The sequence below is a fragment of the Coffea eugenioides genome, chromosome 4, assembly GCF_003713205.1.
Source record: "Coffea eugenioides isolate CCC68of chromosome 4, Ceug_1.0, whole genome shotgun sequence".
Lineage (NCBI taxonomy): Eukaryota > Viridiplantae > Streptophyta > Magnoliopsida > Gentianales > Rubiaceae > Coffea > Coffea eugenioides.
Genome location: NC_040038.1, coordinates 16,417,319 through 16,444,665, shown reverse-complemented (window position 1 = coordinate 16,444,665; position 27,347 = coordinate 16,417,319). Strand labels below are relative to the sequence as shown.

The 27,347-nt window shown below is 35.0% G+C and overlaps 2 protein-coding genes across 2 annotated transcripts; one reads left to right on the top strand and one right to left on the bottom strand.

Annotated features, from left to right (window-relative positions):
- Positions 1–9,360: 9,360 nt before the first annotated feature.
- On the top strand, positions 9,361–15,810 carry LOC113767429 (calmodulin-binding protein 60 A-like). Its single transcript, XM_027311527.1, has 7 exons — positions 9,361–9,528; positions 9,768–9,873; positions 12,275–12,327; positions 12,439–12,917; positions 14,094–14,254; positions 14,730–14,930; positions 15,011–15,810. Exons 1-7 carry the CDS (start codon positions 9,416–9,418, stop codon positions 15,560–15,562), a joined length of 1,665 nt encoding a protein of 554 aa, XP_027167328.1. The 5' UTR covers positions 9,361–9,415; the 3' UTR covers positions 15,563–15,810.
- Positions 15,811–17,203: 1,393 nt separating this feature from the next.
- On the bottom strand, positions 17,204–25,203 carry LOC113767430 (uncharacterized protein At5g50100, chloroplastic). The gene is made up of 8 exons (XM_027311528.1): positions 25,019–25,203; positions 24,769–24,920; positions 24,462–24,569; positions 24,217–24,273; positions 23,773–23,838; positions 23,594–23,654; positions 20,439–20,482; positions 17,204–17,651 (listed from the first exon to the last, which is right to left on the bottom strand). The coding sequence occupies exons 1-8, from the start codon at positions 25,158–25,160 to the stop codon at positions 17,613–17,615; spliced, it is 669 nt and encodes a 222-aa protein (XP_027167329.1). The 5' UTR covers positions 25,161–25,203; the 3' UTR covers positions 17,204–17,612.
- Between the last annotated feature and the right edge of the window lie 2,144 nt (positions 25,204–27,347).

Below are 27,347 nucleotides of genomic sequence, written 5' to 3'. Positions count from 1 at the left end.
TGGTGGTTAAGTTACTAATGGTCTTACAATAGTGAAAAAATTTTCTTCCAATTTTGCCCTCATCTATTATCACACTTGGCCCTCTTAAACTAAAGTAAAAAAAAAAAAAAAGATGTACTTTACCCTCCTCAATAAATAAATATACAATTTGTTTTGATAATCTATGTTCATATATAGGTTACTAAGGATGAAATGGACAGAATACTAATTAAAAACATATAACTTTTCCTTTTCTCGTGAGCACACATGTGGTTTTCATTATTGATATATCATACAATTCATCTGAGCATATATACGTCCATATTGGTGTGCACGTTCAGTTTCTACTATTGATTTATTGCATATTACATCTCGGTATGTGTATAGCCTTAGTAAACATGCAGTTCGAGGCTAAAGAAAAAATGTTACGCATTTTTATTTTTGTTGTGCGCATATCGTTTTTTGACCCCATTGATATATCGTACAATTGATCCAAGCTCGTGACTTAGTAGGCCAACTATTGCCGTGCTTCCATTTCGTTTATGTCAGTTATTTATAAAAAACAATCCAATTGTTGAATGACTATCAAGTGGCAAAGATGATTAGCATGAGCTGGTGACATGGCTGCTTTTCAATTGGCATTGTGCTGATGCTAGGAAAAATTGTATATTCAGCTAGACTTCGTTTAAAGGGCTTAGTGTGACAGCCTCACCTCACCTAAGGTGAACCTTATGATTTAGCGGACCATCTATTTGGTTCTCGTCAAGACTCACTCACTCCTTAACTTGAAAAATAATATCACATTAACTAAAGCCATTAACAATCCATCATACTTAAGTACAGCCCCAAAAAAAAAGCAAAGATGCCTCAGTCCAAACCATTTAACATATATAAGTTCCCTTGAAGCTACAAGTCAGGATAACCACAACATTCGAGTACAAATGGATCTTCCAAGAATAAATTCAGGTCTCGGCTTAACTCTTGGCTGTTTCCCACTCTCGTCTTTTCTTCCTGTAGAGAAAAGAAACTAAAGGGTTGAGCAAATCCCATTGAGGTTCCAAGTAAACCCAACTATCCACAAGGATCATAGCAATAGCAACTCAATCATAAAGCATGATATATATAACAATTAACATTCTAAAACAAGTAACACGTTCAATGTAAAAGGATATGATATTGATACAGGCTGTAGAGGTGGCTCCTGTCTATTTGCAGACATAGCACTTACTCCTGTTTAGTGATTTAGTGTCATTTCCCAAGTAAAGAGTACCCAACATTTTCCTTTCAGTGTTCAATGATTAGCTCAGTAGGTCATACTCGAGTATACCAATAAACAATATCCAAGAACTATCGGCCTACTTGACCGAGCCCGTTGGTGGCTCAAATAGGCTGACCATAGTTGGAGTTTGGGCACAAAACGTTCATGCACAGTAAACAATAGCAGTTAAACAATTGATAGTTCCAAAAGTAAGTAGGTCGAGTGTGATAAAATACACACTTATTTTTTATTAGTGAATAATAATAGCAATTTAAATTGAAAACTCAAATAATTACACTTAGCAATCCATCAGTTCACCAAAGCAAGCCACAACCATACTTTAACATTAATCATGAATACACACAAGAAACACTCACCCTAAGAGAACAATTTGCACCTTAGCTTCGACGTTCCCTTCTTGCACCCTGTTGCCTCTTGAGACAATTATAATTATCGTAATTATTTAACTATTCATTTAGTATAAATCTTAGGAAAGTTCCTACATGCATGCTGATTTCCAGGCACCGATTTGTGTCAAGAATGTTTAAACTATACTTAAGTTTTGGTAAAACAAATCAGCTTACTACTCCTATGATTGTCACGCATTTATCTCACTTTTAATCCAAGAATTCAACATGCAAACGAAGACATATATAGTAAAACATGTGTATAGCAAGAATATACCAAAATCTATCAAGATTCAAGGCTACAAGCTGCAAAATGATTAACTTCAAGGTTTGGTCATAAGCTGTGGAAAAATTCCAGAAATTTAATCCTTACTTTTCTTATAAAATCACCAAATTTTCTTGTTTAAATTAAGTAGAATACCACATGCATGCTAAGATTAAAGTGTTAGAAGGTATATGGAGTCAAGATAAAAGAGATAAGAGATATGTAAAGTGCTTTTAGTCAGGATTTAACAAAATTTCTGAAGAACAAGAACTGAAAAATTGCAGCTTTTCCTCTTGATTTGCTGTTCCGAAATTCCAGCATTGAGATTGCTTTAAAAGTCGACCTTTTCTTGCTTTCAACTCCTCAAATATCACATGCATGACTAGATTTAGGAAATGGATAATCTATGAAGTAAGTTTTAACCAAAAACTAACAAAATTTTTGGAGATAAAGCCGATAATTCTCAGCTTCATCCCATCTGCCCTCATGCAACAACAAAACAGGAATTCAGCAGGGTTTTTCTTCATATTTTACACTTATCCTCCTTTGATTCAGGGCAACTACTGCATGCAAGACAAGATAAGAGAACTAGGGTGTGTTTGTGATGCATATAGACATAACTTAACAGGTTTTGAGAGGAAACAACCAAAGCATTGCAGTTTGACTCCTTCGGACCGCATGCAGCAAGTTGAGCAAAATTTTTCAAGCTTTAGACACTACTAACTTTCTTTCCAAAGCTACTAAATTATCTTAGTCAAATCAAGTGGAATACCACATAAAACTCTAGTTCAAAAGGTTATCAAACATGTAGGTTAATATGTATAAAGCTTTGTAACCATATTCTTGGAAATAAGGTTGGAAACCTTCCCCTCACTCTCGGCCCCTCTTGACAGAATTTCTTACCAAATTTACTTCAAATTTTTCTCCCAAAACCAGTGAATTTATTCATGCATGTCATGATTAAAGCATTAGAAGTTTAATGAGCTAAAAGGTACAAGTTTGCAACCAACATTTTAGAGTTAAAGTTAAAGAAAATGGCAGCTACGTACTCTCGGGTTTCAAGCATGAAAATCCAGCAATACCATTCGTCATTTGTTCATTATAGCTATTAGATTTATCACACCAAACTTGATATAAATCTAACCAAGGTATATTACAAGAATTTGCAGTAAAATAGCAACAAATTTTGAAATAAAGGCTGAAATTTAGCTATGGTTCAAAGTTGGAAGCTTCATCCCAAAATAGGTTGCATGCATGTTGATTTCTAACGAAAATCTCAACTTTCTTTCTTGATTCAGGCATAAATCACACAATATATCATAATGTGACCATAGAGCCGTGAATCTCCTAGAAAAATTTCAATAAAAATGGAAGTTTCAAACTGGAAAACACAGCTCTCCTCCCACGGTTCAAAGAGGAAATTTCAGCAAACTTTCTTCCATTTTCTCATCCAAAGCAGCACCTTTGTCACTTACTTTCAATCCTTAAATCACCTACCAACATGCTTATAACATAGAGTGAAGTAATAATCATGCATTTTCCAGAAAACTCAACCAAAAATTGCAACTAGAAACCGAAAATGGATAGCTCAATTCTCAGCCTCAATCCTAGAAATTTCAGCAATCATGAAGTTTACATGCATTCCATATTTTCACCAAGATTCATTCACCAAAAGAGTAAAATATTTTCTAGCAACTTGCAACATAATATAAACCAAAAGCTGGAAAGAAACAAACTTCCTTAGCTCGGTGCGAGCTGGAAAAATTTCCAGCATTAAACAGGTTCCTATCACAAATTTTTACCTCCATCAGACCTCAAACCAAACGTGCATCCAAATTTCTCTAAGGTTTATGGAAAGATTGAAGTTTCTTAGTCATATTACCTGATTTTTTTTGCTACAAAACAAGCTGGAAAGTTGACTCACCTTTCTTGTTTCCCCTCGGTTCAAGCTGGATGAATGGACAGCTTTCCTCTCTTCTTTCACTCTCTAATTTACTCGGTTGGAACAATGAAGCAAGACACCAAAGTTTCACTCAACTTTCTCTCGGCTGGAAGTGGAGGCAAGACAACAAGGTTTCTCTCAACTCTCTGTATTTTCTCGTGGCTGGAAATGGAAGCAAGACAAAAGTTTCTCTCAACTCTCTCTCTCTCTCTCAGAAAATTCCAAATTTATGATGAATTTCAAAAAATTTCTACAAAGGGGCATTTTTAGTATGGAATTCTATTCAAGGGGTCTTCGCATTCAGCAAATGCGAGCTATGCGAAGTCACTCTGAATATTTAGACCCACAAAATCCAACAAAAAAAAAAGAAAATCGGAATACTAGGTCAGTGACGTCGCATTTCACAAATGCGAGGTCAGGAGACCTCGCAAATTTGCTATTTGCTCAAAAGAGTGGAACTTTGAAAGGAACTTTTGTGGAAGTCATTTTGCTAAATGTGAGCTGTAAAATTTTTTTTTTTTTATGTTACAGCTATCATGATATGAAAAATATTTGTTCCGTCAGAGAAAATAAATATTTTTTAAATATTTATTGTAACTGCGATCATTTTGCTCTTTTGACCACTTCGCATATTGTCATTTACTAAATGCGAGCTTCTAAAAAAATTAAAGTAAAATAATATTTATTTTTCTTCTAGCGAGCTTCTACAAAATTAAATTTAAAAAAGATTTGTTTTTCTAGAGTAGTAAACACGAGCTCGTAGAGAATTAAATTTTGCATAATATTTATTTTGCAGATCTCTCATTTACTAAAAGCAATCTTTGATAAAATTTTATTTTTTAAAAAATAATTGTTTAGACATTCATTGAGTGCCTTAGAGATCCAATAGTTGCGTTTTGATAAGTAAATCCCTATAGTAAATCCAATAGAAAGATCTGCCTGAGAGATCCAATAGTCACTCATTCTCGCATATGTTTGCCTGACCTCGCATTTGTCAAATGCGAGGTCTGGAGCAAAATTTTTTTTTTTTAGATTTTTGCAAAATCAGAAATTTAATAATAAATCGCATTTGACAAATGCGAATTACCTATTCTTAGAATTCCCAACAAATTTTTTTTTTCATAATAGTTTTAGAATTTTCTCCTCTCTCTCTCTCTCGGGTTTAGAATGGGAAGAAAAGGAATCCATTCACCTCTCCTAGTTTTCTCTCTTTTGTCTTGCTCTGTCCGCTCTCTCTCTCTTTCTTTGTCTTGGATTGAAGAAGAAAATGAAGCTTGGTCTCACTCTCCCTCCCGATTTCAAGGCAACACAAAGACAAGCTGGTTACATGGTAGTTTAGGCTGGTTCCCATGGCCATTTGGTCATTTAATAAAAATTTTAACATTTGGCAAAAGTTGGACATTTGTCAATTGTATGTTTTTGTCTCCAAACATTATTCTACTATGGCCAAAATAATTCTAGTAGTCACACTATTGCTCCATTAATTTGTTTTAAATAGTATAATTTTTATAAAGATTTGCAGACAATAATCTAAAGTATCCCTATGCACTTAAAATTTAAAGGAGACAATTAAACACATAAATCAATGAATGATATGATATATGCAATACTTTCGATCTTTTAAATAAAATGTGAAATATATGAATAAATTTTCGAACTCGCACACTTAGATTGGCTGAAAAATAAAAATTTAGGGACTAAAGTTGTTTCACTAGAAAAAGTTAAAGGATTAAATAAGAAATTGCCCCTTTTTAGCTAATCTTGATATTGTATTTTTTAGGAAGGAAAAATGACCAAAATGAAAATGGTCCCTCACACTTCAAGAGAAATTCATTTCAGTCCCTCATATTACAAACAGCGTAAAATAGTCCCTCACATGTATTAAGTGTGCTAATTTGGTTCCCAAACTCATTCACACCCAAGTTTTTTACTTCAAAAATGCTCCTTATTCAGGTGCCCATACATTCAAGGACAAGGGGGGGGGGGGGGGGGAAGTAATATCCCCCTCCAAAAATATAACACATGCCTAGCACATGACAAGTTTCATCAATTTGAAGTTCTAATTGAATCGCCCTATCACTCAAATTAATATTCTAGCTCAAACTCAAACCTATTTCATCATCCTTTAAGGCCCAAAAACACTAGTAATGACAGCACCAAAATGCAACCCCCCTCCATCAATTGGTGGATGATTGTCATGTACTAGGACTATTTCCTTTTTGGAGGGAGAAGCTACTTTTTTCCGTTTTGCCTCTGAAAGTATGGACATGTAAATAGAGAGCATTTTTTAGTCTAAAAATTGGCCAAATATGATTTTTTAAACTAAATTGGTACACTTGATATACGTGAGAAACCACTTTACACCATTTGAAATGTGAAAGACTAGAAACGAATATTTTTGAATTATGAAGGACCTTTTGGTCACTTTTCTTTCTAAGATAAATAGCATAGAAAATTCGCCAATTTGGTCCCTAACTTTTACACTAAAACCAACTTCGTTCTTCATGATTTCTTTAACCAATTTAGTGCTCAAACTATTTTTCTCTTTCCAGTCTAGGACTTTTGTGGTAGTACCACCATATTTTACCTATTTTGTGTGACTAGCTAGGGGTTAAATTTGTTAAGTTGGATCACATTTTCGAATTAAATTTGAGAAGTTTTGATAAATGTTTGAGTAAACTTGGTTTACAGCCTTATAGATCGAATGATCCAGAACTTGCCACACAACTTCTTTTTGTAATTTAATAAAAAAAATTGAAAATTTCAAAATTTGGGGGTTTTCTCACTCATGGTGCAGTTCCATAGGGCAGGAAAATTTTGTCAGCTTCAACCGCCAACTTGACTGTCATATTTTTCTTAAGTTTGCTTTTTCTGGCGATCACAAGTCACCAAACCAAACTTTTCAATTCCTTTCCCTTTTTTTCTTTTTTTCTTTTTCTTTTTACTTTTTTAGGAGAATTGCCATGCGGAATTCTTCAATTCTTATATTTGATTTATTAATTCTGCTATTTGTCCATAACCAAACTATGAAATAAGATAATCATTTAGCAAAAACCATTCAGAAAATGTGAATTCATGCTATAGAAAAAAGAATAATAAGTATGGGTTATGTAAACTTTATGATCCGAGCAGTGGCGGATTTACACTGGGGGTAGTGGGGGCCAATTTCTATGATACCTACAAAAATTTGATGTAAATTCAACTGTGCCCCTAGAGTTTTGTGTATCTATTGGTTTATAGGCCTCCATTGCCCCCTTAAATTTCTATAATACCTATAAAAATTTAATGTAATTTCAAGTGTACTCCCTGGAGTTTTTTGTATCTATTGATTTATATGATTTTAAAGTTGTCTTTGATTTTACCTGTTGTTACAGCTACCGTAGAAAGAGTTTTTTCAATGATGAATATAGTGAAGAATCGGTTACAAAATAGAATGGAAGACACTTGGATGAATAATTGTTTAGTTACTTATATTGAGAAAAATATACTTCGTGAAGTTCAAAATGAAAAGGTTGTAAATCGTTATCAAAATGTGAAAACTCATCATAAGCAATTGTAAATGGTTTAGCTTGATTTTGAAATAAAATTATTATTACATTAATAATTTTGAGTTTGTCTTTTTACATTAATAATTTTGAGTTTGTCTTTTGATGTTTTTCATGAAATATATGCATCATTTGTACTTATTGATGAATATTTTTTTTTCCTTAAAAACTTAAAAAAAGAGTAGATAAAAAATTTTAAAGTTACTTTTGCCCCCACTGAAAATTTTTTTTGGCTCCGCCACTAGATCGGAGGGTTCTTCATGGTCACAAAATTCTTCCGCCGTCACAAGATTGGCTCCAATTGGTTTCTCTTTGCAAACATCATAACATCCTGATTTTATTCATAACTTTTGGATCTAGGATCAAGATTCTAGATCCGGTGGTGGCTTCACTCCAACTGGGCATGCTAATCACCATCTGATCCTGTAGATTTGCTTCCCTATTTTAAGAAGTTTCTGGCTTTGTTTCTTTCTCCAAAACACACGACGGCAAGAAGAATTTGTGACGGTTTTTGGCATTAAAAATTAAAATTATATGGAAGGAACACGGCCTATTTAATGTCCTCGTAGTGACCAAGTATTTTGTCGCTTCTAAACCTTTAATATGAAAAATGTGACCTGATATGATAAATTTATCTTTAATTGATCGCATAGAACGTGTAAAATGTGGTGGCGCTATTATAAAAGTCCTACATAAGAAAAAATAAAATATTTCAAGAATTAAAGTAATTTTAAAAAAGTCATGAAGGACGAAATCGATTTTGGCGTAGAAGTTTAAGGACCAAATTCGAGAATTTTTCCATTTAGCGCACTTTTCCAAATGATTTTCCCTTGTATTGGATATGAATTGAATCGTTGCAACACAACACAACACAATCCAACACAGAATCTGTGTCGGATCTTCCAAGTGCTGCACCACCGTCAGATTGATTTTCACCAACGCAATCCTACGGCTGTGGTAGTTGCAACACAAACTCAACAAAGATAATGTGTTGCAGATATTGGTTATTACTTTCAGACTCCTAAAATTCCACACGCGGTTTAAAAAGGACCCCACTTACACGCTTTGTATCGGCTCAAACAAGAATGAATAAATAAAACTCATTCGACATCTGCCCAACAGGCCAATTCCTCCTACCAGAATAATCATCAGATGAAAACGCAAACAAAATGGTAAATTATGCTAACACCCAATTTTGCGTAATTAAACAAAAAAATATGGATGGTGGAATTGAAATGGCATGCTAAGATTTAGTGAAAACAAAAGGCTCTTGACTCTGGAGTTTATTTATATTTGCACGTTGATAGTTTTTTTTTTTTTTGAATAATGGAGGAGGAGATTTTATTACAAAGATTTTTGCATTATCCCATGTTCACTTTTTGTTACATAAGGTTTTTTCAAATGTTCATTTAAAAATTTAAAAAGTTGCAAATAACTGTATGATTGCTATATGAATGTTGATAGAATGAATTTAGTGAGAAAATATTCAAAATATAGTTTCTTTTTTTTTTTTGTTTAATAAAGATAATTTGGGTTGAAATACAAGTTGAATTCTATTAAAAACAATTATGGCTTTCTTGGGGACAAATATAACTAATAAATAATCAAAATTTTTGGACACCATAAACACTAAGTCACTAACAACACTAATTACATTTATTAAATTTCAATTACTCTCAATTTATTAACAACATTATTCTCTTGTTTGGGCATAAGCTCAAAATTGCTTATCCAAGTTGAGTTGAGTGTTAAATAAAGTTCAATTCTATTTTTCAGAAAGAGTTCAAGTTTAATCATTTTCAATACACTCAATTAACTTGGCTTGTGTAGAGATTTAAGACAAGGGACACTAATTTAATTTTGGAAACTTGATGGAATACATTGGAATTATCACAAAATCCTAGCATCCACCTAGACAACTTAACTAACCTCTCCACTGCAACTATAAAAGGCTGACTTCTTTACGTTGCCAGGTACTTCAAAATTGTGCATATCCAGAGCTCAAATCAAGCAAGAAAAATGTCTGACATTCCTGAGGTGCAAGAATATACCAATCTCTGCTTTGCAGGATCACAACAACAGACCAACGCTTTACTTGATGACCCAAACCTTGCATCTGCCATAAAGAAGATGTAAGTTGATTAAGTGAAGTCAACTCTTTTTCTTTCTTATATATTGTGTGGTTCTTTCTTTCTCAACATGGTGCTATGCTACTTTCTTATATTGTGTGGTTCTTTCTCAACATGGAGCTAGCTACTTAAAGAAATTAACAAATATACCAAGAACTCCCATGGGTTTTATTCTTCATGGAATTTGTTGCTTAGTTTTTGGTTTTCTTTTCTGCTTTTGTACTCGTGGGATCTTTTTTCAGGGTGGAGGTACAATTGGCTGTTATGTTGTTTCCAACTGTCAAGCGTATTGTGGAGTCTTTCTTGGGCTCTTTAGAGCCAATGATGGAGAATTTGGTGCGGAAAACAGTAAGTAAATCAGCAATTCCTCAGTTCCCTGTATAGATTTTTTTAATCAATTTTCAATTTTCTGTTTTAATCAGTTTTCAGTTTTGTGTCTTATCGATTTATTAACATACAATATATTGAATTCCAGTTAGTTGAATAAAATGTGCAGTCGATTCGTTTCTCTAGGTTGGGCTTTCCTAAACCTGATCAGCTCGAACCATCATAGAAGTAGGATTCGTATGCAATTTTATGTCAGTTCGGACCAATTACGTGAAATTGGAACATGGGACATCTTCAGATTGGACATGATCCCCCTCAAGACAAAACTAAGACCCATTTTTAGTTAGCCAGATGGGTTAGCCCAGCTCAATTGACACAGGATTTAGCTGTCTTATATTTGGAGTACAGAGTAACTCAAAATTCTACTGTTCAAATGTAATTTTTTTTTTTTTTTTTAGTGTAAGTGGGAGGTATCGAACCTAGGATCTTTCACTTACATTCCCTCACCCCATACCACACAACCCACCCCTCCCTCCAATTGTTCAAATGTACTTGTGAATACATTGCAAAGCAAAGAGTGTTGATAATTATATGTAGCATTAGAAGTGTGACAATTCACCATACATAAAACACTAATTATTGAAAATTTGACATTTGTTAGGTGTAATGTACTAGTCTTATTGTGTTGTTTTGGCAGCAGAAGATGACAATTCATTATCATAAACTCTAATAGAGTCATATATCAGTTTTCGATTAATTCCCCAATCTTTTTATGGTTGATGGACATAACTTTTAGTATGTCAGATCATGGAAGTTGTAAGTGTTTCTTGGATGCCAGTACCTGGACGAAGGCACCGATGAATATTTTCCTGCCCTTTTATTTTGAAAGTTTAGTTGAGGCGACTATGTCAAATCCTTCCTTTAATTTTTGTGGTTTAAGCATAATTACTTGATGCGAAGGTGACTGCCAACTTCAGATTATGTAGAATATAGTTCGCTGTTTCACCGATACAAGTACTCTACCCTGGAAAGAGAACAACAGTTAATATGATAGAATAGGTTCTGATTGAGGAATGTTACCTGCAATGAGGTGTTGAAATCTATACCTCCGTACAGGGACATATTGCTAGTAAATATCAGCTGAGGAGAATAGTAATTTGATTGAATTGATTTATGTCTTGAAATGTTGCATTCAAGTCTTCGAATGCAAAGTAACTATTGACTGACATGCAACTGTCGAGTTTGTTGTAGGATTTGATGTTGGGCATGAACCTGGATCCAGGTAGTTCTAACTTGGAATGTTGCTAAATTCATAAACTCCTGGATTTTGAAACACACGAGAAGACAGTTAACTTTTTCAGTCTATCGTTCTAAATCGTATTACTTTGGCAGTTCGAGGATGTTCTAATTTGCTGAATGTAGCGCCATTGTTTCAATCTAATAGAGTATACAACTCTATGCAAGTGTCTCTGCATTTGTTTAAACAGTTGAAAATGGTGGTGAGATCTGTTTTTCCTGGATCTCTTGATTTCAGCTATAAGGTCTTTGCAATTTTGCATGACCATTTGTTATGAGTATTCCTAGTGTCATTTCCACTAATAACCAGACTCATGAATAAGTTCTATCCTTTTATTACATATTTGTGATTCCTTACATTAAAGCATGACCTTATTTGATAAACTCGACTATCTCTAATTTGCTAGGTTTGTCCTTCAGTTGTGGCCGGGATAATCATAATATGTTTCCACCGGTTATTTTGTGAAACTCATAGTCTTTAATTTCAAAATTTAAAGTTTCCTTCCCTTAAATTTTTATCTTCTGGGTCTGTTCTTCTGCCTATTCATCCAAATATAATGTTTTGGGATTTAGCAGTTGGGGGTTTTTCATGTCTCCTGAAAGGTATTGGCTCCAAATTTTAATTACTTAGACGTCCAAACACAAGCAGCACAAACTTATTGAATTACATCTTGCTCACTCTATCTTGCAATTGTTCCCAGAAAATCTTGCAAAATTACTGCTATGGTATTTAGCAATTCCTTCTGACAGTTCACATGGATGGGTAGTCCACCAGAACTAGGCAAATGTAGGCACTAAATAAAACCAAAATCTGTTCAAAGCATCTGGTATCAGTTTTGCTTCAGTTAATTCATGTGATTGGGTATTTTTCCATGTAAGATATTTCCTCAATAGCGAACTTCAAGAAGTCACAGAATTATGCATTTTTCTGGTGTGTGATAAGTTTGAATATATGATATGTCTTTCTCAAGATATTTTGACTTAGAGATACTAAAGATGAACCGAGTCGATGAACACTCCACTAGGAAAGCTACTCTTGCATCTTCTTGTTGTCATTTGTGATTTTTATAAGAACAGTAAATTAATGTTATAAGTTGGCCTTTTACTCAGTGGTATTCATTTCCAGGTAAAACAGGAAATAGAACTGGCTCAAGAAAGATTTTTTACAAGAGAGAAGTGGTGAGAAACTGCATGCTAGACTGGCTTAAATTTTTTTTTTCAATCAATGTCAAAGCGGTTATGATATAACTTCAATTGGTCCTGCTGCATCACTTGTACCTCTATTTCCAGGAAGCCTCATGATGACCCACATACCTCTCAAGTAAGATGTCTAGAGCTACAGTTCCTGGACAGAATCTCCAGTCCAGTTTACACTGGAAAGCAAATCAAAGGTGAAAGCGGTGATAGCATTAAATTGGCTCTTGTTGATTCTGATGGGAATCTTGTTAACTCTGGCCCAGAAGCCTCAGCGAGGGTGGAGATATTGGTTGTTCAGGAAGGTGCTTGTCATGGTGACAACAGCTATAACTGTGGAGATTCTGAGGGTGTGATTAGTGAAAAGAAAGGAGGAAAGCCTCTTCTCTCCAGAAATTACTTCAAAATGAAGGAAGGCATTGTCAATTTAGAAGATGTCAAGTTCAAAAATAAAGCAAAATGGACGAAAATCTGTGAGGTCAATCTAGTTGCAAGAGTTGTGGAAAACCTGAATGGGACTAAAGTCAAAGATGCAAAAACAGAATCTTTCCGTGTCATGGATTGTCGCAGTACTTGTGAGTGATTCCTGTCTTGTACTTTGTGCTAATTCTCAACTTTCAATGCTTATGAGTCTCCATAACTGTCATACAGTGCTAGAGGTTATTTGAAGTTGAAGCATGAATAGGATGACTTAACTGTGTTACATTATTTGGTATATTTAGCAGAATATGTTTATTTCACTAATCCTGCACATATAAATCCAATCTTATTCTTGATATCAACTTGCAACAGATAAGAGTAAGTGATAAATAGCATGACATTACTTTAAGACATTTCATTTTATCATTTGCTTGAAACAGAAGTCACATTCGATTGGTTTGATAACTTGTCTTTTATTTGGGATCAGGGTCATGCTTATTCTTTAATGGATTCAAATCACAACTACCAGTATAAAAGTTATTTCAGATAAGCTGTCATCTTCTCACTCCAACTTTCCTGAGCTTTCTTTACATTGACACAGATTTTATCTAGGGATGTAGTTCTTACCCATGCTTTCTTAACTTCTTTTATCAACGGAGGATGGCCCCTTGATGTGAGATTAAAGCTCTTGAATGCTTTTCAAGCTAAACTTGCTCCTTTCATACAACTTGCAGAAATAGGAAGTTTCAGAAGTTTGCTTTGCCACTAAAAACATTGGCCGGCATTAACAGTTTTATTTGATTGCTGATGCAAGAACTCAAAATTTTATTCTTGAGATTGAATTCTGTCCAATTTAATACCATGGATCAAAGTTGGGCGTAAAACTTGAGATGACTTTGTCATGCTTTCTGGTGACCCTTTTCTCTTTGAAACACAGAAAAGTGTTTCAGTACTTCTTTTAGGGAGAAAAGAAACTAGTTAAGTCATCTATCAGTTATTTATCCAAATCTTCGGCTGAAACTTTGGATGACCTTGTCATGCTTTCTGGTATTCCCTTCATCTGTGTGAAATGTGGGAAATGCATTTCAGCAGTGTTTTTTTTTTTTGGGAAAAGAATGTATAGAGTAATAAATTATATTTTTTTTGGGAAAAGAATGTATAGAGTAATAAATTATATTTCATCTAATTTATGCATGCTTCTTTTCTTGCTCACTTGAAGTTTTCGATTATAAGGAAGAGATTTAGATAGAACAGTTTCATTTGGAATTGCAGAAAGTTGACAAACTTTCTAAGGGTTAAGACTGAAGCAACTTTACTGATTTCTGGTTCAGTGTATAAGAAGCATGACCCGCCAATGTTATCTGACAAGGTATGCCGACTACAAATGATTACCAAAGGAAGCAGGCTACATAAGCGTCTACTGGAAGCAAAAATTTATTCAGTGAAGGAATTTTTGATATCACTCAACTTGGACCCTCGAAGTCTCCAACAAGTAATGATTAGATTCATTTTTTCGTCCAGAGCTTTGGTTAATTAGGATGAGTCCTTACTCTTTTTGAAACATATTGAGTTTTGCTTGTTGTTGCTGAACTAAAATCATATGCATGTTTCTTATAGCTGGTACGTAGTGTCAGATGTGTTTTCTTCACATTTTTTGGAGGCTGCTTTATTCAGACTTGAAAAATATGCTACCCTAAATGCTCTATGTATTAGAGGCATCAAATAGTCAATCTATATATCATTTTCTCAGAAATTATGTTTGCTTTATCAGGGAAAGATTATATCTCTACAAATTATCTTACTTCTCATCAACTTAAACAAAGGATTCACAAGATTGAAACCACCTTTCCTAATAAAAAGGAAAAAGTTGCATCTACACAATCTTTCTTTCATATCAAGTCAACCCCTAATTTATTTCAAAGCATCATATTCTCCTTTAAAGAAGATCAAATGTGTTTGGATTGCAGAGGCTCAATGTTGGTGCTGAGAAGTTTAAAGTCATAGTGGACCATGCTCGGAGATGTGAGATTGGAGGAAAACTGTACGTGTACCATACTTCTGGCCATGAGAGAAAATTTCCTGTGGTTTTTGATGTTGTGGGACACCTTCGGGGGCTAGTCCGTGAGCAATTATTTGTTCCTGTGCATGACCTTGCTGAAGATGAAAAGGTTCTTCTGATATTTCCTTATTTTCCTTCTTTTTCATCCTTTTGTGGCATCTAAAGCAACTGCTCTGCATCTACTAACAGGTTGAAGCCCACAAGATGGTGGTATCTGCATTTGAACATTGGGAGGATGTTCAGTCAATAGATAATGAAGCATCTCTTGCTGATATCCCTTCTCAGTTTTCTGGCGGTGTTAACACCTCTATTTCTTCCCGGATTGAAAGTCCTAGTGGCTCCAATTTTGGCATTTGTAACACGATCAGTGGAAATGGTCATGCATTATCACGTACCTCATCACGGCATATGTCTCCTATCCATTCTTTTGATGGCGTTGCAGGCCTTTTCCAAATGGATAACATGGACAGTACATGGACGGACAGTGACAATGAATATCAGCAGCTTCTAATTTGGAACCACGATGATTTCCTTGAATTTGGGAACCCCAATGTTGAGTCACGGGCTGATCAAAGCACTGCTGATTTTGGCTGCCATAGGAATGATGCTCAAGTTCTTTCCCCCAGCCGTGCTCAGTTGAGATGGAGAATGTTGAGATGGAGAATGGCAGTCGTGTCTGTAAGGAAGAGGAATATGGCTCCAGAAGATACCCATTCTCAGAAAAAGCAGAGGCATAGTTAATGGAATTTTACATAGGAAAATCTCTCACAGTTAGACAGTAAATTGTAGTAGGTGCTGGCAGATGAAGATCTTTTGCAGATAGTGTCAAAGTAGTACCTGATTAAATTGCCATAGAGAAATTTCTGTAAATGTTTTTAGATTGTCAGAAAATATATTTGTAGTAGGAACATGAATCCAGTGGATTCATTGAATCTTGAGTCAAGGTATCACGTAACATTTCTTATGAAACATTGTTTTCCTTGTTCCAATGAGCCATTTTCTTCTAAAATTGTAATATATTTTTTTTTGGTGTATTTCTGCACAATTTCTGTTGGAGATGTCAGGAGAAGAGAGGGTGGCTAACAGTATAAATGCATACATGTTGTAAATACAGATGACCAGAGTTCTCACAAGGAATAACGTTCCTCGACTGTGATTTTTACTGGTTAAATTCACTTAAACAACATGGAACAACAATGTCTGGTGACAGATTCAGTTCCAGTTCTCAAGCTCTGCTGGTTGAGAAGTTAATTATGCCAAATAATGAACTGGTAATACTCTCTTGTGGATAAGTAATATAGCCTGATAGTGAAGAACCATTAAGTACACAATCAACAGGTAGGTAGCAAGGTATTGATATGTTTCTTGGGGATTGAAGTGTCCTGTTTCATCCAATGTGCAGAAGACTGACATTGATGTTTAATATACAGGAGTGGCATGGATGATCAATTTTTAGAAGGCATATTAATTTTCATGATCCTATTGCATATGCTCATTCAGATAAAACAAAAGTTGAAACTTTGGATGATCATAGAGAGCTCATTCAGAATAGAAATGTTAGTGTTACTGCTAGCAGAAAATAGAAGTTGGAGAACTACAAAAGGACACAAGGAAAAGAAGGAATTAAGCAAACATGGAGCATAGTGTTAGTTTGACAAGCCCAGCACTCAGAATCTCTCTTAAATTCCTTGTTCCGATATTCAGAAACCGGATCAAGCATCTGATTGAGTAAATCGTGGAGAATAATTCTCCAAATGTTCGAAACTTATTGCATCTCATGATATGTATACCTATAACTGCAGTTGCACAGAGCATTTGTTATCTCTTAGTACAATATCAACCCAGCCATGGCATTGCCATTTTCAGCTGCAGGCTTCAACACTTGATCTTCACTTGTCCAGCTTTCAGAGGTTTCTAGTGCTCCGCTGGGAGTTGTTTTTGAACTTCTTGCTGTTTGGTTGCTGGTGAGTCATCATAGCCAGACCCCTTATATTACAACCATTTTTCATCATCATTTCTGACAACTTACATATGCACTCCGCCTTTGACCATTAAACGACAAAAGTTTCTTTGATGTCCAAATAGTTCTATTAAATAAATAGCAAACTTAACCGTTTTTGTCTTCCAATAACAATATGCTCACTGAATAATTTTGCTTCCACCACTTCCAAAAGCTAATCTTCTTGAGTAGTGCCTAACCCCCGATTCCCTGTGTACAGCTTTCAATACCATATTGTAATGCATCATATTTTAAAGCATACACTGTGACCTATTTATAAGGAAAAAGCAGACATCCTTAGTTACTTGCTCTTAGCTAACCTTGGAATGCTAGAACACATAATTTTCTGCCTACAAACTTCAATCAATGTACATGATCCACCGTTCATCTTAACTCTGTCAGGGCTTAGGAGACATTCAGAAATTGTACCTGTATTATATGAATATCTAAGCTACACATGCTGAGTATACTGCTGTTTAGTTACAATCAGAACTTGGAATGCTTAAACGCATAATTTTCTGTTTACAAACTTCAATCAATGTGCATGATCTGCCACTCTTCTTAATTCTCTCAGGGCTCAGGAAACATTCAAAACTTGTACCTGTAATCTATGAATATCTAAGCTACACATGTCGAATATACTGTTGTTTAGTTACAATCAATGTCGGGAACTCAAGCCATGCCTTCTAATGTGGTAGTTGATATAAGAATTTGGACATTTTGGTTCATCCTTATGTGCAGAATGATCCATAATATGCAGTCTTCTGCATTAGCTCACCTAAATCTGGAAACTTAAGTCTTACAAGTCTTGCTGTCATTGCATAAGTCCCTCTGGAAGAAAGAAATATTAAAACTGAGCAACCAAGCAATTACATATCATAATTATAAATCACAGCATTTAACCTATACTTGTACTATTGAGTACTTTTGCTACTTTGTCCTTTCCAGCAAAAAATCCGTTAAAAATGTGGTGGTTTAACTCACAGCCTCAAGCTGATTGTGCATTTTAACAGGCATTTCAATATAAATCCAAAAACTAGAGTAAGCAGATGCACTATATAGCAAATGGTATATTTCACATTTAAACAGGAGCCTCATTCCAACTCATGGTGTGTGTTTTACTGAAATATCACCAAGATTTGATGAAATAATAAATGCAAAAATATTAACATGAACTTAAAAAAAGAACACATGCATACAAAAAATGATCATAGTCTTCTTCCCAACCAGTTTCACTATTGATTACACACTCTTCTGTTAAAACAAAGTACTTTTCATTTTCAGGATTTCTTTCTGTTACAGCACAGCCAAGATTGAACGCATAGTTTTTTTCTGCCTGAGAGAATTTTCTCTCAAGTGCAAGCAAGACGGTATCTTCCACAGGAAACTCCTTTTCTCTATGTTTGCTTTATTCCCGAGCTTAAATCTAGGATCTCAAATCTAGAATTGGTCCAATTTTTTATAATTTCTTTCGTCCAGTTATAGCAATTGGTTTGCAGCTTTACTCCATTTGTCATTGATCTCTCCTTAGTTTTAATGTTCAGGTTTCTGAAACTTTTCTTTGCTTGAGATATTTGACAATTAGATGGTAGATAAAAATTTCAATTACAATCTTCTAATTAGATGGATGAGGATATTGCTCACAAACTGCAGAAGACAATAAAACCTGAGATTATCAGTCATTCAAGGTGCAGGATCTGATTTTTCATACCCAATACTGAGAGAGTAGAATGAGAATTCGGCCAAAAGTCTATTCCCGAAGTATATGATGAGGTGATTATACCGCAGCCTATTGTAATCTTGGGTCTAAACATAAGCTCGTATGGGTTTTGCACAGTATGGCAGATGGAATGTCAAATCAGAAAATTTTGTAGCCAGGAATGGGATTCAATAGGGTAAAAAGAAGAATCAATACTTGGATGAATGCAATATGTCATTCAGTGAGAAAGATCACTTGGTTCACTATTACGCAATTTCCAGTTAAGAATAGAATCAAACATTTTCAAAGTGTTTAAATTGAGGAGCTAATAAACAAATATGGCAGCGTCCACCAGAACGATGGACCAAATTTGATACAAATGCTTCCAGAAATAAGAAAGAGTGGCATTTTGGGATTGGAGTAGATGTAAGAAGTAGCAATTGCGAACAGTGGAGAAGATTGTGCAAATCATCAAAACTGCAATTCCTGAGTCAACAGAAGCTCAGACCATCGTAAAGGCTCAAGCATTAATGATCAATCTGATTGATGATCCCCTGGTAGGTTGGGGCAAGAACTCCTAAACTAGGTTCCAATGCTTTCTCTATTTACAGAGCAAGCTTTCAAGCCTTTTCTACTATAGATTTAAAAAAAAAAAAAACAGAAGTGAAGTGCAATTTTGAAAGCATTAAAAGATCTGGCCAAAGAATGTGATGTCCCTGTAGATTCTCTCCCATTGTTTCGTCCTTCCCAGTAAAACGTGGGTTGATTTCAATTCTCACCTCTTTTACACAAGGGGACCACCCTCTAATCCTAAGTAATCCTCAATGACTGATGGGTCTTTCCACTGATATACTGCTTATATAGCTAATTTAGAAGCCCTATAGTACCTCTTAATTATTCCAGGTTTTCAGTAAAATATAGTGATGTACCAAAGGGAATACCAAAGCAGGAAAGGCTACGCTCCTGGCTAACATGAGGATACTGAATGTTGCCAACAAAGCTAATAACAGCTACTCAGCTGTAGGGCTCTTGAAGGCAGAAACAAAGAGAGTTGACAAAGGCGTTAAAGGAGTTATTGATCATGTGTTGGTTGCTCTATAACTCAGGAATGGGCAATTCTGCTGGAAGACATTTTCTACCATGCTAAGTTGTTTCTTACAGTAGATTGGAAGAAGCGCTTCCACTTGTGCCTCATGAATTTTTCCGATATTTCTTCAAAAAATGGTTTGAGTCTTTTGCATAATTGATCAGAACTGATTCTTCATTACCAATTCTTTTGAAGTATTTCTGCCTAGTTTTTCCTATTTCCATGACGTCGCTTCTTTTTAAGTGTAAAGCATTTAATCCACCAGTTTCACAAGGGCAATATCCTCGCGGACTCCCTGAATGCAGACTGCAGACTTTGTCATCTAAATTTGTGCATAATGAAGATCAACTCTTTGACTTGCATATGTGAAACCTAACGCTCATGGTTCCAAAGTTTGTTTGAGTATTTTGACCAAATGTTCACTGCATGAGTCTGAAATTCTAGATTCCTCCAGTTTGAATAATGTAATAAGGCACAATCAAACATTTCAGCTAATATGCACTTCCTTTAGGTATGCATCCTAACCGGTGAAATTTGCAATATTTTCTAGGTACATCTCTAGTTGCAAAATGATAGGACGAATTATCAGATAGATTCTTTTTAAGTCATTTCATCCTTTGAGGAAAATATGTAGTACCAATGCCTTTACAAACCATATTTTGAGTGTGGTAAGAACATGAAATGTGATCTGAAGCAATGAATTATACGAAGGAAAAAAGCGATGTGTCATACTAGGCAGAATAAAGTACCAAGGTTGATTCTAAGGTATCTGATAACTTAATGGAAACATTAATTTATGGGGGGGAAAAAAGTTCAAGCAGTTATAAAGAACCTTATTCTTCCGTGCTTCCAGAACTTCTTCCAATGGAGGTCGGCCTGTTAACAGAAAGGATTACTTTTTAGTAAACTGAATTCCAGAGGTTGCACAATGCTATTTCTCTAATATATGGATTGACAACTTATGGCTTGTGAACATAAATCACGCATTTAAAGTTTCTTATAATTTTCTTATAAGGAAGAGACCTCATTCTGGTTTGACAAAAATGCTAAGATATCCTTTGCAGAAAGCCAAAACTTAGGAAACAGAAATGAGAAAAGTGCAATACTGGCTAATATGACAAAATACCAAATTAAAGTATGATAGCAGTATTAGTTCTAGAGTGCAGAGTCTTGGTATTTAGTGGAACAACAGCTACAATGTAAGACTTGTCATGCTTCTCTTCAATCTCTTGAAAAGAACCCGATATTACAACTGTCTGACACATCTTTTGATGATAAATGTTCTTTAAAGGCAAAAGTTCTAGTTGAAACCTGGGAACTGATCTAGTGTTTCTCATTGAAAGGTAAAGCAACACCAGGCACACAAAGGATTTGATAACTGGTAAACGATGCAGGTAATTGAATTGCTTGGTTATGGCCGTTGATTAATACAACCAGCTTTTGCAGTAAATATTAGCTGTATATAGGCAGCCTCAGAAAAATTTCAGCATATTTTGAGTAGCAGGTTGACTCATCAAGCTTCACCAGTGGTGCAGGATGGTTACAGCTAAAGACATCCAAAAAACCCTTCTCAAATACGTTTAGGCATCAGTATCTGATAGTTTTCTTCAGTATTATTTGACCAAACTTGGGACTTCTTGACAGAGAATTCATAGATGCAGTTCAGTTTTGCTATCAGGAGAAACTTATGTCCTCTTTGACTCTCTGTCCGGTATATTCCTAACTATTATGCTTATAGTTGAACAGACTGCAGGACTGAAGGACTATCAGCGTATTACTGGCTTTAATACAATCTATAGATACTATTCTAAGATCCTCATGCGAAACCAAGTTGGTATCTCCAGCTTTTATTGGTAACAAATAAATGCTTTTCTTAAAGGGAAGAACAGTCTCTGGGATCATAAGGGCTTGTGCTTAGGCAACATTGTATCTCCTTAGCCTGTCTATTTGTCTATTAAGTTCTTCTTATTGGTCTTTTCCAGCTTATAGTTCTACTATTTGTTTTGTTTACCAACTTAAAAGAAGAAAAAGGCTTGATTTTTGCCCTAATCGGATGAGTCTAAATATTTGTCATGATATGCTTCCTAATGATTTGAAATTTGCAACTGCTAATAATCCTTTCCATACAAGGAAGCCATCCCTGATTTTGAAATGCTATCCAGTCTTCAGCTAAGCTTATGGAAATGTGAAGTTCTCTGTTGTTGCAGTGAAGATAGAGCAGTATTACCAAGTAAACTTTTAAACACGGGGTAAGCAACTCTTCTAGGAAAATCTTTCACATGAATTTGTTCCCTTTTTGGTAGTAAGCAAAATGCTTTTCTCAAATGCAGAACAATCTCCAAAAATGCAAAGGGCTCACGGTAAGGCAACACTATATTTCGTATTTTCTTTATATGTCTATGAAGGTCTTCTTATTGGATTATACCAGCTTAAGGGTCTTTTATTTGTTTTTTACCAGATTAATGAAAAAAAAGGCTTGATTTGTGCCCAAAACAAGTTAGTCTGCAAATTCATCATGATGTTTTTCCTGATGAGTTGAGATCTTAACTGCAGCTGGCAATAATTCTCTCCATGTATTTATAGAAGTCATAGATAAAATGTTATGTGGTCTTCAGCTAAGCATACAGAAATGTGAACTCTTTTGTTGCAGTGAAGACAGAGCAATTTTACCATGTCAACTTGTAGTAAGCAACTCTTCTGGTAGGAGAATCCTTCACATTACTTTGTTCACTTTTTGGTTTCTCAGCAGTTAGCTATAAACCAACTCACAACAAATTATCTGCTAGAGCAAAGAGAGGGGTCAACAACAAAACTATCCTACGCTGGTCAACTGGTCCCTCTTACATCAAGCTTAATTAACGTACAGCTGCACTTGATGGTGCTTTATAGTATCCAATTGTGTTATCAAAGAAATTCTAAGCCTCTGGCTCATATACTCCAATTGGTACGAAGTATACATGCACAATCAATTATGAGAAATTTGATTGGGGTTGATTCTATCCTCTGTTTGATAACTTGCACTCCCTTGAACATATACTACAATACTTTTCATGAGAGAATATCTTCAAACTTGGTGGGACTACCTTTGCTAAGTTCTCTTCTGTCACCAAAGATGAATCTAGTTTTGGCAATCTTGGACAAGGTTTGTCCCAGAATTAAGAGATTACATTTCATCTACTCTATCTTCTTTCCATCCTAATCCCCAAGAACTCATCAAATTGTTTGGCCTTAGCTAAATCATCGTATCCAGATAAGCTTTCATCTTTTGTCTAGTTGCAGAAGAAAAAGGTGGTCTACCAAGGACAGTTATGACTTATAGCTTGCAGGTTCATCCATTGTGTCCTTTCGGTCAACATATTCTCTAAACCCTTGATCACAGTCTTTTTACATGATTATTTTTAACAAGGACATAAGTTTTATCCACATGTTTAGCTTGTAAAATTTCTCAAACTTGGTCTAATCTCAGCTGAATCTCCTAGGCTGGTTGATCATTTTATGCAGCAGTCTTTTGCTACTTATCGTCTCTAGATTCTACTGTATATTACTTGGGGATGGCTCAAAATCTAGAGTTGTCTAACAAAGGTATGCTGCTCTGTGGAGCCTTTTCAAAAAATTGCAGACAATATGAGAGGAACTGCTGCCAGTTGAAGAAAGGCATGGGAGAATTGGGATTTTTGCACATAAGGGGCTTCCTTGTAACATCCGTTGGCTCCTGAAATGGTACTAAGGTGAGTATCATATGATCCATGAACTTAGTCCTCCCAATGGAATTCCCGACAAATGATATGGCTGCTTAACTGTATAAGACCTCTTAATCATCTCTTACTAGTTTACTTCTTAAAAGAGCTAATGTGGCAGTTTCATCATGCAATGAAGCTACTGAAACAGAAAGCCTGAATGTGAAACTTTTGATTTTGTACAAACATTTCAGCAAAGCTCTTGTATAGAAGACAATAGAAATGTAAAGAAATAAAGCACATGAACAACCTGTAATTTGGAGACGATACTTGGCCCAAATACCATAGACAGCGTCAGCAATTGTAGCTATCTGTTCAAATATTGCTTTTTAAATGAGTAAAGTTACAAGATAGGCCAAAAAGAATAAGTTAACTTTTCCCACATGTTATCCTAAGAGCCTTAAATTAACATGAGATACAATGGCTCACAGGTTCATATTTCGTAATGGCATAAACCCACCCAAGCCCAACTGCTTCATACAGTTTTCTAAATGCCTGCACCAATTCAAGATCCAAAAGACATTAGCAAAGGCTGCTATTTAGAATAATTAACAAATCCAAAAGTTAAATAAGGTTCCACTACAAGTACTTTCAACTAGATATCAGATTTCTCTTAATGTTCAATAATCCATGTTACAAGATTGCAGGCAAAGTTCGCAGTTTTCCCATTACTGAAAGAAGCCATAAACACGAATAAGGATTCTAATGGATCATAAACTAGTTTAAAAGCCTTTGATACTCTTATCACAGAGACTCAAAAAATGGTAAGAAACAGCATCAAATCTTTGTGCGCCTGACTTGTTACCATGTAGATTTTCCTGTGCAGACTACAATATACCAATCAAATATATTATTGACTAGTTTAATCTGTACCTCAACATCAGTCACAACAGTCCCATCAGATAGTATCGCATGAATCCTTCCCATTACCTAAGAAATTTGACGATTAAAACCATCAAGTCAAGAAAAGCTGTTTTTATCCCACATCCGAGAACTGTTTATTTGATTAGTACAAACGACAAAAAATAAATTGATGATCATACTATTCGTTAGCTACATAGGAAAAAGATATACTAATGTTCTGGAGTATGGTGATAGATAATTGTTAATAGGCATACTGTTTTGTAGTCAAGGCCTTGATTCTTCTCTGGAGAATAATCATCAGAACTTATATCCACAAACTTGATCGTCCCAAAGCTCTTATTCCTCTCTCTCAGCATATTCACCTGATAACATACTCATCAAAATTAGACAATTTCAATACAACCATATATGTAAATCCCTATCAAACCTTGAAACAGTCCAATATCATCAACCGAGCGTCAATTCCAGAAAAACCCGTTTCTTTGAAATTTCAAATTACAGCAATTACAGCAAACAAAAAGCTCGAATAAACGAAAAAAAAAAAATCATAGCTAAGCATACCTCTTTCATACAAAGTGGGCATTCCCCATCATACAACATTTTAATTTTCCAATTCTCTGATGACTGCTCCACATCTTCTTTCTTTGGAGCTACAGGGTCCAAAACTCTTGCAGCCCCACTACCCTGTGTTGCGCGAATTGAATGTCTATAGCCTGAAAAAACACATTATAATTGAATTTAGCAAGTACCCGGATGTTAGAATTTCAAACTCAATTATCCCAGATGACAAAATTTTGATTAGAACTACTACCAGTATGTCTATGGGAAAATGGACTTGAACTTGATCTAAGAATAGTTTTTGAAGGAAACCCATTATGGATATTCCTTGAGACTATAAAAGCATTTGTGCGTTTTGCAATAGAAACTGCTGCACATCTGAAGCTATACGCCATTGTTTTATTCTTGTCTACAGAGTTGCCACGAGGAAGTGGGGAGCTCTAGTTGGTAAGGAACGGTTATAAAACTGAACAACAGACTGGTATACGTGGCACGATGAGGTGCATCAAACTGTAAGGGTATGCTTGAATTGATATCAGTTTGCAGTATGCCACCCTGAACTTTCACTCAATTTGCAAAGCGCCTTAAAGACTTTTGGTTGGGAAAATTTGGAATAGAGAAAAAATGAAAATGGAAATTCCAAAGGAGGGTGTAAGTTTTCATAAATTCATAATACTACTGTAGCTTAAACCTATGGTAGAACAAGTTACAGCTGAAATGACTAGCTCGAATTGTAGTTTGTATCTATAGGATAAATGCCTAAGTGTATTGATACTGATATGCATATTAGAGCATAATAAAAAAAAACAAGAATAAGATAGATGTAGACATCTAATATCCTATATATCCTATATATATATATAAAGGAGTTAGTGTTTGACTGTTGGATGATTTTCATCTGACATTTTAAGGGACAATTTAGTCAATGCATCAAGAGTCTACAACTGAATAAGGGTCCAATACCACCATGGTATGTGGATTGGTGCATACTTTACCCATCTTAGCCTTAGTGGGTTGGTGTTTTAGCTTTACTTTTCAAAGTAGCCATTAGTGGTGCAGTTCAAACAGCCATTAATGGTCATGCAAGTCACTGAGCTTGTGCAAAGAGTTCAAGGGGTTATGTTGAGTAACTAAGACATGATTAGCCTAATACGAATGCATTTATAACAAGATTAATTCTCCGCTTGATAGTGGAAGTGTAACAGCAAGGTTTTCTGCTTCTGAAATTTTACAAAATGAATTGCGTTGCTGTAAAGAGTTGGATGATTAGAGTGAGCAATTATGGGTTCTCTAATGTAATAGTAATGCATGGAAGATGAGGGACCCATTGGAAATCATGTCTAAACTGAAACGGAAATCCTCTTGAGTTTTTGAAGCATTTGCTGAGCAGTTTTTTTTTTTGGAACCTACAATAATGGGGTCGTTAACACAAAGTCTGGTTGCATGAGGTGCTTAATCTTCATATTACTAAGGTGGTGGTTGAACTAGTAAGGTTTTCGTCTCTATGTTTTTTCAGGTACATACTTTTTGTGTGAATATCAAAGTTCTAAATGAACTAGGGAATTCATTGTTCAATTTAGACGGGCCAATTATAATTGAAACTCGATTGTGCAATTTCCACGTTTCGTAGATTGAGAAGCAAGGGAACTGTCCTGTAGAAGCTTTCTCATCGAGGTACTTTATAGCAGCACCTCTATCCTTGATATAGTCTTTATGTTATTTCAGTACCATCTTTCGAGTCTTAGTTTCATCAGATTTTTAAGTAAAAAGTCAGTTCTGTTCAGTTCTTCAACCTCTTCTTGGTCTGCAGAAAAAGTTCAAATATGTATCTAATATGATTGTTACAATTTATGTTTTAGTTGTTTTATTTTTTTTTTTAAAGTTGGTTGCAGTGATGCATCATCTGTTGGATGTAAATTTTTCATGAACTTCTGCAGCAGAATTATTGGTCAATTCAGCTACAGGGTTGATTTTTTTTTCCTATTTGATTTCTTTCTTTCTTTCTTTCTTTTCATCTATATGCTTGCTTTTTTATCTATAAATATGATGATCGATTTACTGTGGAAGAATAGGTCCACAATTTTCATTGCATAATCAGCTATATGGTTGTAAACTTGTAATCTATAAATTGTTTGTTTTTTTTCTAGAAGATTGACTTAATTGAGTGTGAACTAAAGTAGGCGATAGCAATTGTTAATTTGCCTGTGAATTTGGTACGATATGCTTTATAGATGAGAAGCTATTGATCACATTTTTCACTCACAAAATACATCCCCCACATAGGTTACAACTCCCGCGCTCACCCCTAGTCTATTTTATAAATGGTTTAGCTAGTTGAGTTTGAAAATTTCTCAAGTGTATTGATATTAATGTGCTTCTTTGTGATTTTTCGCTAACAGTTATTAATGATATGTATAATAAGAGGTCTCAATGTCCTGGAGCATACACTGAAATGTATGCATATCCGTCTTAGTGTATGTACATTAGTAATAGAAATGTGCACACATTGGTCGAATGTGTACAATACTAAAGATAAAGCAATAAATTGAGGAAAAACAACAAACCCTTATCATGAAATTTTA

What these genes read in the sequence shown, in the direction of transcription:
- LOC113767429 (XM_027311527.1), top strand. Translation starts at nt 9,416, where the DNA reads ATGTCTGACATTCCTGAGGTGCAAGAATATACCAATCTCTGCTTTGCA. An exon ending in CATGGATTGTCGCAGTACTT is followed by an intron (nt 12,918 to 14,093) that starts GTGAGTGATTCC and finishes TTTCTGGTTCAG; the next exon opens with TGTATAAGAAGCATGACCCG. An exon ending in ACCCTCGAAGTCTCCAACAA is followed by an intron (nt 14,255 to 14,729) that starts GTAATGATTAGA and finishes TTTGGATTGCAG; the next exon opens with AGGCTCAATGTTGGTGCTGA.
- LOC113767430 (XM_027311528.1), bottom strand. Translation starts at nt 25,160, where the DNA reads ATGGCGTATAGCTTCAGATGTGCAGCAGTTTCTATTGCAAAACGCACA. An exon ending in CCATTACGAAATATGAACCT is followed by an intron (nt 23,655 to 23,772) that starts GTGAGCCATTGT and finishes ATATTTGAACAG; the next exon opens with ATAGCTACAATTGCTGACGC. An exon ending in GTATCGTCTCCAAATTACAG is followed by an intron (nt 20,483 to 23,593) that starts GTTGTTCATGTG and finishes TTCTGTTAACAG; the next exon opens with GCCGACCTCCATTGGAAGAA.